Source organism: Pieris brassicae, chromosome 7 (genome assembly GCF_905147105.1).
Source record: "Pieris brassicae chromosome 7, ilPieBrab1.1, whole genome shotgun sequence".
Classification (NCBI taxonomy): Eukaryota; Metazoa; Arthropoda; class Insecta; order Lepidoptera; family Pieridae; genus Pieris; species Pieris brassicae.
Window position 1 is genome coordinate 3071744 of NC_059671.1, and position 16945 is coordinate 3088688.

General features: G+C 33.1%; 1 protein-coding gene across 5 annotated transcripts in view; it reads right to left on the minus strand.

The window, feature by feature from the left end:
* Positions 1-7331: 7331 nt before the first annotated feature.
* Positions 7332-16945, minus strand: part of LOC123711848 (CD151 antigen) — a 167360-nt gene continuing 157746 nt past the window's right edge. For 2 of the 5 annotated variants that reach the window (XM_045664686.1, XM_045664685.1), the window contains 5 exons: positions 14141-14350; positions 11537-11728; positions 9947-10120; positions 8782-8931; positions 7332-8111 (listed from right to left, as the gene is read on the minus strand). In XM_045664686.1, coding sequence (XP_045520642.1) covers positions 7968-8111; positions 8782-8931; positions 9947-10120; positions 11537-11728; positions 14141-14278 — 798 coding nt within the window. In that variant the 5' untranslated portion in view covers positions 14279-14350 and the 3' untranslated portion in view covers positions 7332-7967. Of the gene's footprint in view, positions 8112-8781; positions 8932-9946; positions 10121-11536; positions 11729-14140; positions 14351-14488; positions 16470-16795; positions 16881-16945 lie in introns of those variants that run through there. The other 3 variants (XM_045664684.1, XM_045664683.1, XM_045664682.1) reach the window with 3 other exon arrangements.

Consider the following 16945-nt stretch of genomic DNA (forward strand, 5'->3'; position numbering starts at 1 on the left):
CCAGTTAGTTTATCAGAAAATAAAATATATTTTATTATCAAATATAACTCATGTATTATTGTTAAATTTCGCTTGTTAGAGGAAGAAATGATTAATTCAAAATCATTAGTAGGTAATTGTTTCTCATGACTAATCGATTAGAATTAGAATTAGTACTGTGGTCCATTATATCTTAGTACTATTATTATTAGCTAAGGTTTCTTTAGCTAAGTTACCACAAATTCAGGAATCTAGAAAGTTATTTCTACTTCCCCAATGCTAACTAGTTTATCAAACATTTTTTTTCATTACAATAAGAGACAATGGCTTTAATTATAATTAAATTTTTAATTAATGCGGCTATAATACTGCCCATAACTATGTTTTAGTACGTTAATATTAAAAAAAATATAAACACAACATGCACTTAACACAAATTTAATTATACTTTTGTAAATTCAAAGTTTACATAAATACAATGACTCACGAAAAATAACTATTCGAATCTTCTGGGTTTTTTGAGATGAATTGCCAACATTAAATATGTTTTGTTTACGTGGAAGACATTAATGGTGACCATCAAATTGGCAACAAAAAATTTAAAAAATATACATTTTTTGCTTGTATAGAACGTAAACAAAATTCAAGTATTTCGTATTAACTCAATGTTTAATCATTTATATTAGACAATTAAATGAGCGTACCAAAGTATATTGATTAATAATCTTAATAAAAGCCTCCTTTGGCAAAAGATCAGATCCGTACTGTTGTAATACAGCACTTCATAATATACTCACATATGAATAAAATAATGCAACTAACATTATTTTATCTAAAGTTCTAAAGTTCTTATCAGTCTACTTCATTAACAGCGAAGAAATTAATGGTTTTTATGCATAATTTGATAAGGATCTTGATATTCAGCTCCAGCAGTACTTCGATCACCATAACAGTATATCCATACAAAACTTGTATTAACACAGGCTTTTTCCATTTCCGATCCGGTAACTGACGTCAGCCACAGACCTCGATTATAAAATTGGCGGGGATTTCTAAAATGTTCTGTTGAATGACGTTCATAAAAATACATCATAACTAACAGACGAAACAAAAGAATATCGCAATGGCCTTGCCTAGTATTGATTAATGTTCCATGCACATTCCAAAATAGGATTATTTTTAATTTAAGTCAGTTCTTGTGAAAGCACGAATCACAGGATTAAGGGTGATAGGAAAAGGACTTTGGCGAAAGCAATTAGCCAACATTGTGAATTGAAATGTATATTCTTCTCTTCATAACTGCAGGCAGTTATTGCTTGACATGCATTTCACATGCAAACTCCTCAGATTAATCTTTGGTATCCACTTTTACACATCGATCACTTATTTTGGTAAATCCAGATGGGCATTCATCTCCTTTAAAAATATTTAACTCTAATGGCATCGGGTCTTTTTCATAATTTTCTTCAGACTTATTACATAATTTGGAAAAATAATTTTCACTATTACGATTTTCAATTATAGGTTGATTAAAAGAATCATTTGTGTCTCCGGAGTTATTTTGCAGGGTTGTTCTTTTGTATGGTTCAATTTTACTTCTATCATGAGTACTTCCATTGGTATCTTTCCCAGCTGCTTGAATAAAAGACACATTATCCATATGAGGAATGAGCGTAAAATTACGAGACACGCTCTGTTGATTTTCTTTACTAATCGAATTAAGTATAATAAAATGATTGAACTTCTCTAAGGTATGATTTTCCTTCGGATTTAAATGTTCAGTTTTATTATGATCTATAAAAGTCACTTTAACTATGTCATTTCTGTACTGGCTTTCTGTTTTGTTAGTTGTTACACTTGGATACGCAATGCACTCGAACACTAGAAATAACACAAACACAGGAAATATCATAATTTTAAAGGACCGCCTATAACGTTGGAACACAAGTGGTCGATTGACGCTACCAGTTTGCTATTCATATTTCACTAAACCTGTTCTTAAAACATAATTTCACAGAAATTGGAGGACGACAACGGATACAAACAATTATGTACCGTAAGGAAAACGTGACGTTACACCTACAAGTTTTCAAAATTGTCTAATGCATATGGCGTATATTAAAAATAGTAAACAAATTCTTATATTTCAACAATCTTATTCGAAAATCTCTGGTTAATTAATAGGTTTTTTCGTTGGCGCCAGGCTAAGGTAAGAAAAATAAAATAAAAATTTGCCAACACTCCATAACAATATGGAATTTAAATTTCGAGTTTGAAATGTTAAAATTACTTAAGTACTTTAGTTTATTATTCGAAAATCCTTTATGAGCCGGATGTTAATGAATCATAATCATGGACAATATGACCATGGAAGGCAGACCAATGCAAAAAAGTGGATCGTGTTTTTCCTAAAGTCGCACGAGTGACTAAAGTGATATATTAACTCATTCATCATACAGCTTCCTATGCAAGTATCATTCGCTGTCTCGTGGTGTCAAATTCTTCCCACCAACGCAGCCTCGGTCTTCCGGGTTTTCCTTTGCCTGGTTGCGACTTCAGGACCCATGTCCCAAGCAGGCTCTTGCATTTATTAATTGGACAATACCTTAACCAATTGGTGTTATTGAGTTCCTTATTAAAGGGAAAACGCTAATTTGGAGAACACGCTCATCCTGTTTCGCTTTCAAAAGCATAAGCACTGGTCACAGCAGATTTATATATAAACGTTAGTCTATTAAAAAAGTGTATGTTAACAATCAATTATTATAAGCATTGAGTATTACATGAATTATTCAGAATGGATAAATTACCTATATGATGTCAGACATATAAATTATAGTATAGAAAATTATTTTCTACCTAACAATAGACATTCGTTTCTTACCTGACAGTATAGTAACACTTATATTACAAATCTATAAGTAAAATGTTGGTGGTCTATAAGAGTTAGAGAAGGTTGCAAGAATCTTAGAATGGAGTGAATATAAATGGAATGGCTAAGGGTTGACTTTTAAAAATATTAGTTAAATGTAAATTTTAATAAATAGCCTTTTTTATTCATTTATAAGTCTCGTGATATAACTCAATCCCTTTTTAACGTTGAAATATATTTTCTGTTTAAAATATATGGTCCACTAGAGGACCCCCCACACAAACGATTAGGATATTAAACAAAGTATGAAAGTACTGACTGCAGCGCCATCTGCCGGGCTGATCTGTGAATCTACGCCATCCAGAGCGCTACCCAAACGCATACAAAAAAATCATTCAAATCGGTCCAGCCGTTTTAGAGAAGTTCAGGGACATCCACACGTACAGTACAATTATATATATAAAGATATACTGTGTTGTCTTTTGTATACATAGCTTTTACACTTTAAGAAAACACTTTTTATACGGATTGAAGCTATGTATTATTATTAAAAAGCCACCGTGACCACGCACGCTGAAAAGCACGCGAAACGTCGGAAAAAAGTTTTTAATAATAATACATAGCTTCAATCCGTTTAAAAAGTGTTTTCTTAATATACAGTGTTGATGTATCTACTGACAGAGTATACCAACTTAATAGGAAAGGAAAAAAGATTGAAATCATTTTTTTATCAAATTATTTTTATTTTAACCAACAAACAACATGTATAACTGAGATAAATTTTACAATATATTAAAAATTAGTTTTTAAAATAAGTACATTACCCGTAAAACTAAAACATTTGGTTTTTATTGCAAAACATCTGAATATATGCATACATAATTTTATTGTGACACAAATTAATACACAGATCTCTTTAACATTACAGATATCTATTTACATTAATAAACAATTTATTCTTAATTTAATAAGGCACGTTAACTTTGGTTACAAAATGTCTAGCTCTAGCAAATAAGTTTTATCTATGACCACAGATCCTGAATTTTTTAGAACCATATGTCGTAACCCAATTGAAGAAATGGCGATGCTAGATTCTATATTCAAAATATTGTTTATTCATTTAGTCAGTAAAAAAAAATAATGGTTCTAAATTTAAATTTTCAAAGAGTCTAGAGCGGACGAGATGGTTCCTCTTTTAAATTACATATTAAAATTCGATTCTTACATTCTGCAACGTTATAGTTTTGTATTGAGCACTATGCATTAATTTAAAAAAGCATACATAGTCAGTAGGAGTATTAGAGTTTCACATTATTAAACAAAATAAGACTTTTATGTACGTGAAAAGTACAGCAAAAAACTCAAGTTTATGGAAACTTACAGATGCTAGTATACTGGATATTTTTATGAATTGGTTGGGCCACGACGTATTATGATAATCTTAAATACTTTAAACTGCGTTAATACAAATAAGAAAACATTATGTTCAAAGTATGGTTATAGATTTTATTTTTGTATTAATTTTCCTCTATCATTTAATTGATCATAAAAGTCATAGTTTATGGAATGGCGTATTTCCCATGATCATTTTAAAGACTGTTTCATAGACTGGTGAGTAACTTATGAGTAGGCAAATATAAAATTACCGTAAATTCAAATAACGAACACTGCCATTTGGAGTAAATGTATCTTTAGAACAGGCTTCATAATAATTAAAAAAAAATTAAAGAAAAGTTGGTGCATTTGGAAATCGAAAGCACGATTCAAAGAAGCGTCCATTTTATAACGTAATATATCTCAATAGATTTTTGGGTTCCTAAAAATATTATCGAAACTCGCAGCGTCTAGAAAATAAACGAGCGTCATTTGTTTGCCTTATAGATATTCAACTGTTTATGATTCATATTGCTAACGGAGCTGCCGTAGCGAGATTGTGACATTATTAAAATCTTATCCATTTACGTTTCTATTTAGGTATATTTTAATACACAAACTTCTCTTACATCTCAGTAAAGAGCTAAGATAATATGAACATTTCAGTTGTATGAAACTTATGATACAACATAACTTAATAAATTAGTAAAAAAATATTTAATTATTTTTACACGTGCTCAAGTATTCTAAAATACATTGATACGTTTTTGCAGGCGTATAAAAGACTATAGACACGTAATAGATTAAGGGTCTGTTTCACAATGTATGGATAATGTACCGAATAGCTATGCAACACTTAATTTATTCGGAAGATAAAAGTTCCGAATAAGAAACATCGCGTTTCATAAGACTCGTAACTTATGATGGACTTTCTATGACGAATAGCGCTATTTGACAGTCGTGAAACGCAACAATAATAAATAAATAACTTATTTGGAACTTATCCGTACATTATGAAACAGACCCTAAGAATCTAAATATAATTCAATTATAATACAAATGTTCTTTTAAATCACATAATAGTAATGTTACTTTAAGATTCAGCTTCAGTTAGCGCTATTCCTAAATCTTATCCAGAGTTGTCAAGCTGACAGCTGTCAAGTAATTTTTTGTACGAAGCTTGACAAGTGACAGTGCAAGACGTCAGTCTTGACTATATATTAGATCTTTTTGGTATATATATTAGACTGGTATTTTTCGTCTGTCAGGTGAATGGTCTAGAAAGTACTCCATCGAGATTATATAAAACATTTTACAGTAATTACGTGTTCTGGAGCGAATTCATATATGAACGGTACTAGTCCGTATGGAGTTTTGAGTAATATTTAATATGAACAATAATAATATAAAATATCTACATTATTCACCAAAGCCTTTAAATCTACTAAGTACTATTGATAACAATATAGCACCTTTTCATCTTAATATTATCTCATACAAACGTGATGTCTATTACATATTTTTTTATTGCGGGTAGAAACAAAACTGTCAGTTTTTATTTACGATGCTTTACAGTAACATAAGCATACTATAAGATTCATGTAATATATATATATTTATTATATGTCTATTAGTTTAGCGACAATTTTTTTTTCATCTTTTTGGTATTATTTTACAATTCACAAAGAACAAAACAAAGTTTACCGAGGCTTACAGTAGGCCCATGAATGAAACATCAATGCCTATAGTAAAATCTCATTGACAATAATTTTTTCTTTCTTTTGTTCCGCTCTTTAGGAAAGTTTCCCCCCAACGGTGACCTACTACTGAGACTCTTACTCAGCTAAACTTTTTTTATGCAAGAAACGGGCAGCAGGCTTATCTGATGTTAAGTGATACCACCGCCGATAGACTCACATTGGCAGAGGGCCTGCAGATGCGTTGCCGGCCTTTTAAAAATTCGTACTTTTCCTTGAAGGACCCTAAGTCGAATTGGTTCGGGAAAAACATCGCTGGGCAGCCGTTTTCACATAATAGTGTCGCGCGGCAGGAACTGTCTCAAAAACACTTCAAGGGTGATACGGGCGAACTCCAGCTGCTGGTATTTATCCAAACAACTCTGAACACTCTCCGTGGTAAATTCGGTAGATGATGCAGAGAAGCTAAACCGGTGACTGACATGAGTGTGCTATTTGCAGAAATCTCGGACCAGTTTAACATGACATTGACGTACGACATAAATTCGTTCACAGTTTAGCCTATGACAATGAACACAAGTTGATATTTGGTGACTTCGAATAATTTATGCAAGCATAATTTAGGACCTAACACGCGCCAAAATCGTCGACTAAGTATTCGACTGCACCTTTATACATAATAAATGTAGAGCTGAAAACATTTTCAGTAATAGTATTGTTTTGCGAATTTTTGAACAGAATTTAAAAAAAAAACGGCATAAATACGAAAAAAGCAAAAATATTTTTTTTTTCGAAAATAATTCGATCTCAAAATAAACTATACGGTGTATACATCTATTTACCGTATTTGTATATGTATGGGCGTCCCAAGACATCAAGGGAAAATACCCTTAATATCGTAGATACGATATTTTGCTGAAAGAGAACTTTATTTTATAAAACGAAACTATTAAAAGATTGGCGATTTGCGTAAGAGGCTCATTTTGAGAATTTAAACCAATTAAAAATACTTAACCGTCATCAACAGTTTCCTGTGTTTTAAATTTGATTTAATTTTTACCCTGTTCGTTTCTTTCAAAATACTATGTTACTTAAGAAGAACTATTATTGAAGTGAAACTTCTTTATCAGCGTTGAAAAAAAATACCGTCACATTTTTCGGTTACGCGTCACATTTTCCCGTTACGCGCCATATTTTTCTTGTCCCAACCACGGTTAATTCGAAGAGATTCGAAGCTATTAATTAATAACAAAAACATAGAATAACGATAACAATGATAGTTATAATTCTATTGCAATTAATGAAATTCTGTAATAATCTTAATAGTAATATGGTAAAATGAAATAATTGTATAAGTTGTATTCATGTCTATGATAATAATCTAATTTAACTTTATTTAACCAATTTCTCTAAAGTTGCATATAGTAGATCATTTTTCGAAAAATAAGGTCATAAAGAAGTTTCACTTCATATGTGTGTACACTAACACACATTCTGATATAAATAAACAATAAACAACTTTATTGGTCATGGTTTCGAGTGCCTTTTCCTAATTAATACTGCAAGTATTGTTATTTTTAGTTCATTCCCTACATTGGCATTCAAAAAAATAAATAATAACATTTAAGTCGGTTTTTTTAGAAAATCATTGAATGCGGTAATAAGTATTCTTTCAGCAAAATATCTGCGATTGTTAAGATACCCTTGACATCACATAGTCTTGGGACGCCTGTATATAATTGTTATTTAATATATATATATATAATATTACATATTAATAAAATCCACGATTTATTACTATAAGAAGAATACTTAATCGACGATATGCGAAATTAAATACTAACATTATCGCTAATAGTGCTTATTCGAATATTTTTCTCCGAATGTAAGGGGCACGGCGTTCGTCTAACATTCCGTTTACTTCGGGAACTTTCGGCAATCTTCGGCGCTCTGTACGATGTTCTATTGGCCGGTTTGGACAGATCACCGGCCGAGGCAGATTTGTCAAAGACCTTTCTATTGGCTGCTGGGGCCTTAGGCCGGGGTCAGTCAATGACATATTTTATTTTAACATACAATACGCAAGAGAAAAAGAATCCGAATATAGGTATGACGGACATACCGACTCCTACGGCTGCGAGGATGACCAGTTGATCACGTATGTGCTTCGTGAACTCGTGCACACAACCCTGGAAGTTATATAAACCTTTATATTGACAACGTAACACCAGTTTTTGGTGTCTGTGGAAAATGTGATCTGAGGCTATATTGAAACAGAAGATGTATGGTGAATGTCATAAATAAAGCGAGAGATATATGTCGGGACCGTAACAAAGATCTGTGGTCTATGCCTACTCCTCTGGGATAATATTAATAAAAAATATATATCGTTAGATTACAATATGTAATATGGTCACAAATGTAATCCAAATTAATTAAAATCATCGCATCCAGGTTGGTATTGTTTTAACAATTGGAACACGTTTATTCGTGTTTTTTTTTTAATTTTTCCTAAAATAATGGGGAAAACAGAAACATAGAAAATATTGTTTAAAGTCTTTTATAATTTGACTTGAGTCTTCGAAAACAACGTTAGCCAATGAATCCATTTGACAAATTACACTTATACCAAACCAGTCAAAATAATTAGTTTTGTATATTTTTTTAATGTAATCAAAACTAATTTATTCATATAACGTCAATATTACAAAAAGATTAACGACCAGTTTTCAAATCAAGAGTAAAAGAGACATGTTCATGAAGTGTAACCATTACGTAACGAACATGAACGATCAACATTAGTACGACATTAAAGTGTGCAGAGAACACTCAAGTATAATGCTACGAAGATGTACTTACATGATAATATATATTGGAGGGATGGTCCCGCATACCACAGCGTGTGGTGACAGTCTTACAACAGGAGTCAGGAACTAGCAATCTCGGATCATGTTCGTGCCAAGCACTCTTACGCCACTCGGTATATCGATTTGCCCCGCAGCATTTGAACTAAAATTATAATATTATTAATTGTAGAATTTGTAAACAATTGTTGTATGGAAAAAATCTGTGGCATAGAATAACTGTGGGGTGAAGGGTGTAACACACTTTATGAAGTCAGAATTCAATGGTATTGTTTAAGTAGCTTGTTTTCAATTTTTATTTATTGAAATCAAAAAAAAAAGTTCTTATATCTTATAATAATTATATTACCTATGGTATAGAATTTATTAATTACAGACTTTAAAATAATTCAAAAATAGAACGTTTTATCCCTCCTATATGGACTAAAAATATTTTTTAAATTTAGAATGCAACGCGGCCGTAATGGATAGTCGGCACGTTTTATTCAGAAATCTTGAAGGAAATTAATTCATAAGACTATAAATTTTTTGCTATATAAACTCTCTCCACCTTTAAAAAAAAAATAATCAATCTAAATACTCTTTCTGTATAATTGGTTTCGCGCTGTGATGGAGTTCTTCTCGTTAGTTAAAACAGTGCAATTACACTGATTTAGTTTATTACTTATTTTGTCAAGAGATGGCGCTGCCGTTCCAATAACACACGATAACAACACTATAAGGAAATTAATTAAGCTGATCACGGTCACAATACATTGACGGTTCCCACTTCCCACACACCTAGGCACACATGACCGATGTTGTACCGTACCCACCTCAGCTTAAACCGAGCTGGCCAACTCTATACTCTATAGAAATTATTCAAACTACAAAGAATAAGAATCTCCTTAAATAGCTCTCATGTCTGAGCGGACTGTTACAATCTGTTTTCACAGGTTTCAGTCCAGCGCGTCTCTTATAACAGTGTACAGTTTTGAGGTCGATGAGTCCCACTTGATTGGTCCATCTGGTGATATTTTGCCTTCTGTGTTACTAACTACGATCAGTTCCTCCAAGTTCTCATCGCCTCTGCATATTGAATGTCCGAAAGTGATAAAATAAAATATATAAAATAACATTAGGAAAAAACTTTTTTTTTAAGATTATTGTTTCGTTTTTACCTCAGTCTGCATAATATCCACAGCGTCCGTGACCACAGTATCAAGCGCGTAGTTTGTTATGAACGTTGCGTTGAGTTCGAAGCGTAGTTCGTCCTCTACAGCCACTTCGTAGTAATACGCAAGACCACCAGCCCCGACTTCCAATAAGAATGTGAATAGAAGAAAATATGTGTACTGGAATTAGAAAAATTTAAGTATATTATTAAGTATTATTCAGTAAAATCTCTTTATTCGCGGGGTATATGTTCCATAAATATGCCGCGAATACACAAAACCGTGAATACAGAATGGTAATTTATATGGGTTTATAGGTGCCAAAATAAAAAACATAAATATATAAGAAAATCAATTTTATTGATGTTATTGAACACTTTGATTATGTAATCATTATCCTCAGGCTTAAGCAATGGTTTGAAGAATTTTGTTATTTTCTCTTGTTTGGCAGTTTTTAAAAGCTTCAATTTAGACTGATACTCAGCAGTCGCATTAGCAATTTGCCTCTTAAAATTAAGACTTCGTTCCATAGATGGATCAATGTTCATAAAGAAATCGCAAAGCTCATTTGCCATTCTTAAACCTTCACTAAGATTTTTCAGAGTAAATGTCACATTTTCAGTGCTAGTTGAAGCCTCTTCTTCAATGGGTTGTGAATTTAACATTTCCTCCAAGTCCTCATCTTGCGATTCAAGCAATTCCTGAATGTCACTTGATTCTATCTGTTCGAACCCATCTCGTCCTATTCCATTTGCAGTATCGGCTATGTTTGCAGTCAATGTTTGAACTTGCACGGATTCTTCGTCATTTTCCGCAGTCAGAGCAGGCCATAGCTTTTTTCAGCGAGACTAAAATGTGGTTTCATTTCTCCCAATGATTCTTTTATGTTTACGATGCATTTTGCTATTTCAAATTTCTTCCAGCATTCCATAACATTAATATCAGGATTACACTCCATATTATCCAGTATGATTTTGAAATTTCGTCTAATGTAATAGAGCTTAAAGGCCTGCATTATTCCTTGGGCCATAGGTTGAAGCAAAGCCGTCGTGTTCGGAGGTAAAAATTTCACTTTTACATTTGGATGCATAGTTCAAGTTCGCGAGGATGACCTGGTGCATTGTCCAAAACTAGATGTTGCGTTAAACGCCTATTGGAATTTTGTATGAAATTTTAGATCCGCGAATAAAGATTTTTTTTGCCGCGAATGAAGAAATTCGGTTGCATTGTTGCGCAAATAGGGAGCTTTTACTGTATTTAAGTAAAAACATACATAAAAATATAAAAAATGTGAGCGTGTAGTGTACACACGTAAGAAGTGAAACTTCTTTATGACCTTATTTAACTATCAGTCGAGTGATATCATAAAAGTTATAATATTTACAACGTGCTTATCATTTGAGCTTGCTCTTTCTTTTGTCTCTGTAGTTATTCTCTGGTATTTTTTTATAGAATTGACGGTATGTAACACAATTATTTTAATCGATTAGAAACTTGGGCATCGATTAGACGGCTTATCAAATAGGAGTAGTGAGAAGAATTACTTCCAAATTAAGATAACGATCACGTAATAATAATTCCAGTAAAGATACTCACACACAATAAGCTAGTTCTGTTTTCAGTCTTCAGGCCACAGCAGCCAAGTCCACAGAGCGGCACGCCCAACGCGCCAGCGATGCACAGTAAGTAGGATATTGCAGGATACGTTGGAGTAGGCAGAAGGGCCACAAAGCGGTGTCTCGTTGCGATGGTCCATGCACCAACTAGGAACACGCCTGCGCCTGCAAACTGTAGTCAAAATAACTATAAGACTATCCGGCATGATTCGAGTATCAGAAAATCTCGTTGTTGGCCTGAAGGGCCTAGACAGCTCGGGCAGAATTCACTTTTTCCCGCGACCGCGCAAGGGCGTCTCCTGCAGAACTCGGACCTCGGGGTGGTCAATCCTCTAAAGGGCAGGACGGAAGCTCACTGGAGTGTGCGAAGTAAAGGGGAAGGCGTGGGGTTTTAGCCTAATCTGACTTTGACATCGCATTGCCGTGGCGGCTTTTAATTTGTCTAGCTATTGGGTGATTCGGATCCGTTAAGACATGTCGAGGCCTGCAGGTCTTTTTTGTCGGTTCAAAGACCGACAATCTAGCGTTTATATATTAAATAGGCTAACAAAGACCAATAAGAGCATAATTATAGATTTATTAGACGCAATGTGTCAAAATATTTTATTGGTATTCGAGCCAATTAGCGGACAGGCATACTTAAATACGGGTTGGTATTTGATAATTAAAGTTGTGAAATTAACACTTTTGAATGTGATGCAATAGAAAAATTACTCTGTGCAGTTTTTTAGAGCGTTTCAAGATACAATTAAACCGCCATTGCTATTTTTTGTAGAGCCTCAACTTGTCTGAGAAGAAAATATTTTATGTTGTATTATTATTTTACACATGACTCTTTAGTTTCTTTTTTTATTTTCTATAGTTTTGTAATTATATCTGTAATTTAAATTTAATACACTTTACCCTTACTATGTCTTTATCCCTAATAGGTTTGCCTGGAAGAGATCGCTTGTTATTGTATAAGATCTATCTGTATGTAATGCAACAAAGTCAAGTTTATAAGTTTAATTAAATTGTTAAAAGAGCTATTCGCCTATATACTGGCTATATTAATCAATGAAACAGACTGGACTGTCGCATGTAAAGCTTACAAAACATAATATGAAATTATATGTCTCATTACTATAAATCTAGGAGTGTCCCTATCTAATCTTCATTGATTATTCAGAATTTGACTCATTATCAAAGAATTCCTTATAAATTAATTTCAAATAAATAAAAAAATGGCAAATCATTGAAATTATTATCGAATTATAAATAATAGTGGTACTTGTCAAATCGCGAAATTCCACGTAGTATAATCTTATATTTATCTTGGGGCTCAGATTTCAAAGAATGGCGGATGCATCGATGAGGTATGGGCATCACAAGAACGGCTATGGACAAGATGAAAATATGGAGAAACAGTTATATAACAAAAGCCACGAAGACCAGGCTCGTGAAGACTCTTATATTCCCCATATTTCTGCACGCGGCCGAAACGTGGACCTTGCGAGATGTGGAAAGACAGGAAATAGACGCTCTGGAAATGTGGTGCTGGAGGAGAATGCTTGGGGATTTGTGGACTGAGTTTCGTATAAATGTCTCGATACTTCAAGAACTCGGTATTAAGCAGCGTCTGTTTTCAACAGTACAATCTCGCATTCTTAAATTTTTCGGACACGTATCTCGGCGTGGTGTTCAGTCCATAGAACGCCTTGTCGTCCAGGGAAGATGGAACGCACTAGACCGCGCGGAAGGTCTCCTACGCGTTGGACTAACCAGATCAAGACCAGGTCGGCCGTAGGAGGTACACTCAATGAGTGTAGCAAGATGACCTCTAATAGGCAACGATGGCGAAACGTCGTGAAGCGCATCACATCTGCCCCTTTGATTACCACTACTACATAGCGATCACGACCGCTCTGTAAAGAGTGTACCGAATAAGAAGAAGAATAATCACAAATAAAATGTTTGAAATAAGTATTTTAGTGTATAACACATAAAAAAAATTAAGGCATAACTACATTGACATGTGTTTTCTTTGATAAAGATCAAATATTATTGAATAAAATTATAATTAGTCTTCTTGAATATGGTTAAATTAATTCATAAATTTCAGGAAATATGCATAACTTAAACATCTTTATTCTACTTGTATAAGATAACATGGAAAATCAATTTAATTTCCATTTATTGCCAGTTTTCCAGTTTCAGTTGGAGGTTAAAAATTTTCACCAATTCGCATACCTCATCAAATAAGCAAACTGTTACATCACATTTCGCAAGAATCATTTACTATATTATAATTGATTTAGCAGGTAAATTATCCATTTAAAATAAATGTATATATTTATAGAGATACTTCATTTTCTCTTATTTTTGTTACACTCTTCTTTAATCACAATCAATATAATAAAGTGATTTAAAATTCTCTTAAACTATGTAGAGAGTTTAGAAGAATAATAATTCAAAGAGTAAAATTTATAATTAACTTAGGCATTCAGGCAGATTTTTCATTTGTACCGAGTAACTTTATTTTGATAGACTTTTTGGATATTTTACGGATTTAGTTTACCAGTAAATCTTAATAATGTAAACTTACCAGAAATATGACATTAAAAATATGAAGAACGCATTTTAGGAAGTTGACGCTACAGCAGTCTGCATCTCGAGATTTTCTGGGTTTAATTTTCTTTTTGTTTTTTATCAAAGCGCTGGCATCTTTCTTTTCACTTGCCATTATAGCCAAAACTCTTTACTGAAAAGTCTCTTGTGGCCGGGGCTATCTCATCTCGCAGATATTTTAATATACCTGTAAAAAACAGTAGAGTTAAAATTGTACCCGTTAAGATAAACTTGTAAATGTAAAGTGGATACTTACAATTTAAGTTAAAAATTTTGAACAGGTGTGTGAACTTGTAAAACACATTTAAACATACAATATTTATTAAATTTATTATAATGGAATACAATAAAGCTATAAACATATTTCTCAAAATAGTTGAAAAGTATTACAAATAAATGTACAAACAAAAGAAGTAAAAAATAAACTCGATAGAAAGTTACATATATACACATCTTTTATATAAAAATTATAGAAAGTTCAGTCCATTTTCATCAAATCCTTTCCAATCCTTCAATTTTATAATTAATAAAAAAGATATAGGTGTCCATTCTTATTTGTAAATGTACTCACAATACGTAAAATCAGTATAGCACAATATATTTTTTTTCCTAACAGCATGTTAATCATCATATTGGTGCAGCGCCCCTTCTAGTTTATCTACAATTTTTTTATAAAATGTAATCTGCTGTTTTAGGAATTTCTGCATTGTAGCTTTTATATCAACTGTTCTCTCAGTTTTGAAATGATTTATTTCGGCAAGCAGGGCATATGAAATAACATCAGTTCTTCTCTTAATCTCATTTAATTGGGCTATTTCCATTTTCTGTTCATTTGTTAACCTTTCACATTCACGTTTCTTTTGTACTGCAGCTTTGTGGTTTCCTAGACAATCAGGGAATGATCCCACAATGCCTTTATATAAGTGAAATTTATCGCCTAAAGGTTCAAAATCATATTTAGGTTGATCCTCATACATTTTACCTATTTCAATATAAGCACCTCCAGTCATTTTAATGGCAGAGGTAAGTTTTGATGTAGAGACTATAGTTCCCTCGTCTAAACTCAAAGCATTTCCTAGATTATAAAATGCCTCCCCTGTCTTTTGACAGTCAGTTTTATATGGTCCTTGGAATCTCTTAGTTTGTGCAAGACACATATTCGTGAGTAATTTGACAGAGGAATCCATACTGCCTATAAAGGTATAGCATTGTTCAGTAACAACCTCAACTTGTGAATGCAATAAAGCCTTTTCAGGTACAACTAGTGAAACACAATAATTTAATCCAAGTAGGTTATCTCTTTCGGCTTGTCGTTTTCCTGCTTTCCAGCGTTTTTCATCAGTGCATGTGAGAAAATGTTGCCATACTTCAGATTTTGATAGAACAGGGTGTTTACACATCCAATCAACAAATTCCTGCAACTGAACTCTCCTGCGTTCAATTAATTGTTCATCATATCTCCCAGATATTTGTTTATCTGGTAGTGGTGGTATTGGTATCAATGTGAACTTTTCTTGTAACCTCTCATGGAGCCAATCAAAATGTTTATATCTCCGAGAGACTTGGATATTATTAAAAGATGGTGTTAACTGATATGCAATAAAGCTTTTAATTCCTTTGAACTTTGATTCTTTTTTAGGAGATGCTACAGTAACATGATAAGGCTGGGAAATTGGAGCCCAAGAGTAACCATCTTCATCTTGAACAATATACACTTTTTCAGAATCTGACACTTCAACATTTAAAGTACCAAGCAGATAACTTTCACCGCTTACTTTTGAAGATGGAGCAAACTTACTTTTTCTGACTGTCCCCACAGATGAGAATGTGGATGCAGTGTCTTCAATATGCTGATTATAATCACTAATAGGCATACCAGGCAATGGTGCTAATGGTTGTGGATTTAATGGTGGTTTATTTTGTTGTGGACCAGGCCCTATTTCTGAATAAGTGTCATCATCCCAATCGTCATCCCAACCATCTTCATTTGATGCTCCTCTTTGGTAGTTACTATCACCTGCACTATACTGTTGATCTCCCCAATCGTCAGCTGCTTGGTCATATCTTGGTGCTGCAGGGGCCATCTTAGTAGGAGCAGACTCATCCTGGGTCATTTTTCTTACATATGCAGCTGGAAATAGTCCAGTTTCTCCTTTAGAATTCCTTCCTTCCCACCATCCTTCACCAATCTCAGTATTTATGAGGGTCAAAACTTCCCCACTAGTAATTGACATTTCAGTTGTGCCTGGCTCACCTGAGAAGTCATATAGAGCTTGTACTTGGGTCGCCATGATGGACCCTTTTACCTACAACAATAGCAAAACATGTTATTAATTGTAAATTTATATCTAGTATAAGTATATCATGCACTATCTTATCAAGTGTTATCTAGAAAAGTAAGGACTGTGCATACAAAGTGATAAATTTTTTTATTTGCATGAATACTAGCATTACAAATGCTAAGAATAAAATAGGGCGTTATTCTCGGCAAGAAGGTGACACATTTTAGTAATCAAACCAATTAAGAATTGGTTGTAATTGGTGAATAGGCGAGGTCGTGCCGGCCAGACGAAGAATAGTTTTATTTATTTTTATCGGAGAAGTTAATCACTGACAAACCCATATTACCTACCTATCATAATTAATAATAATATTTTAAAGATGTAAGCACACTTGTATGTTCCTATATATTAAAATGGATAATATTAAATTACACAGTTTTCCATTTATAAAAAAAACATGATAGTAATTGAATTAAGTTCATTATGAGTTATCAGAGAAA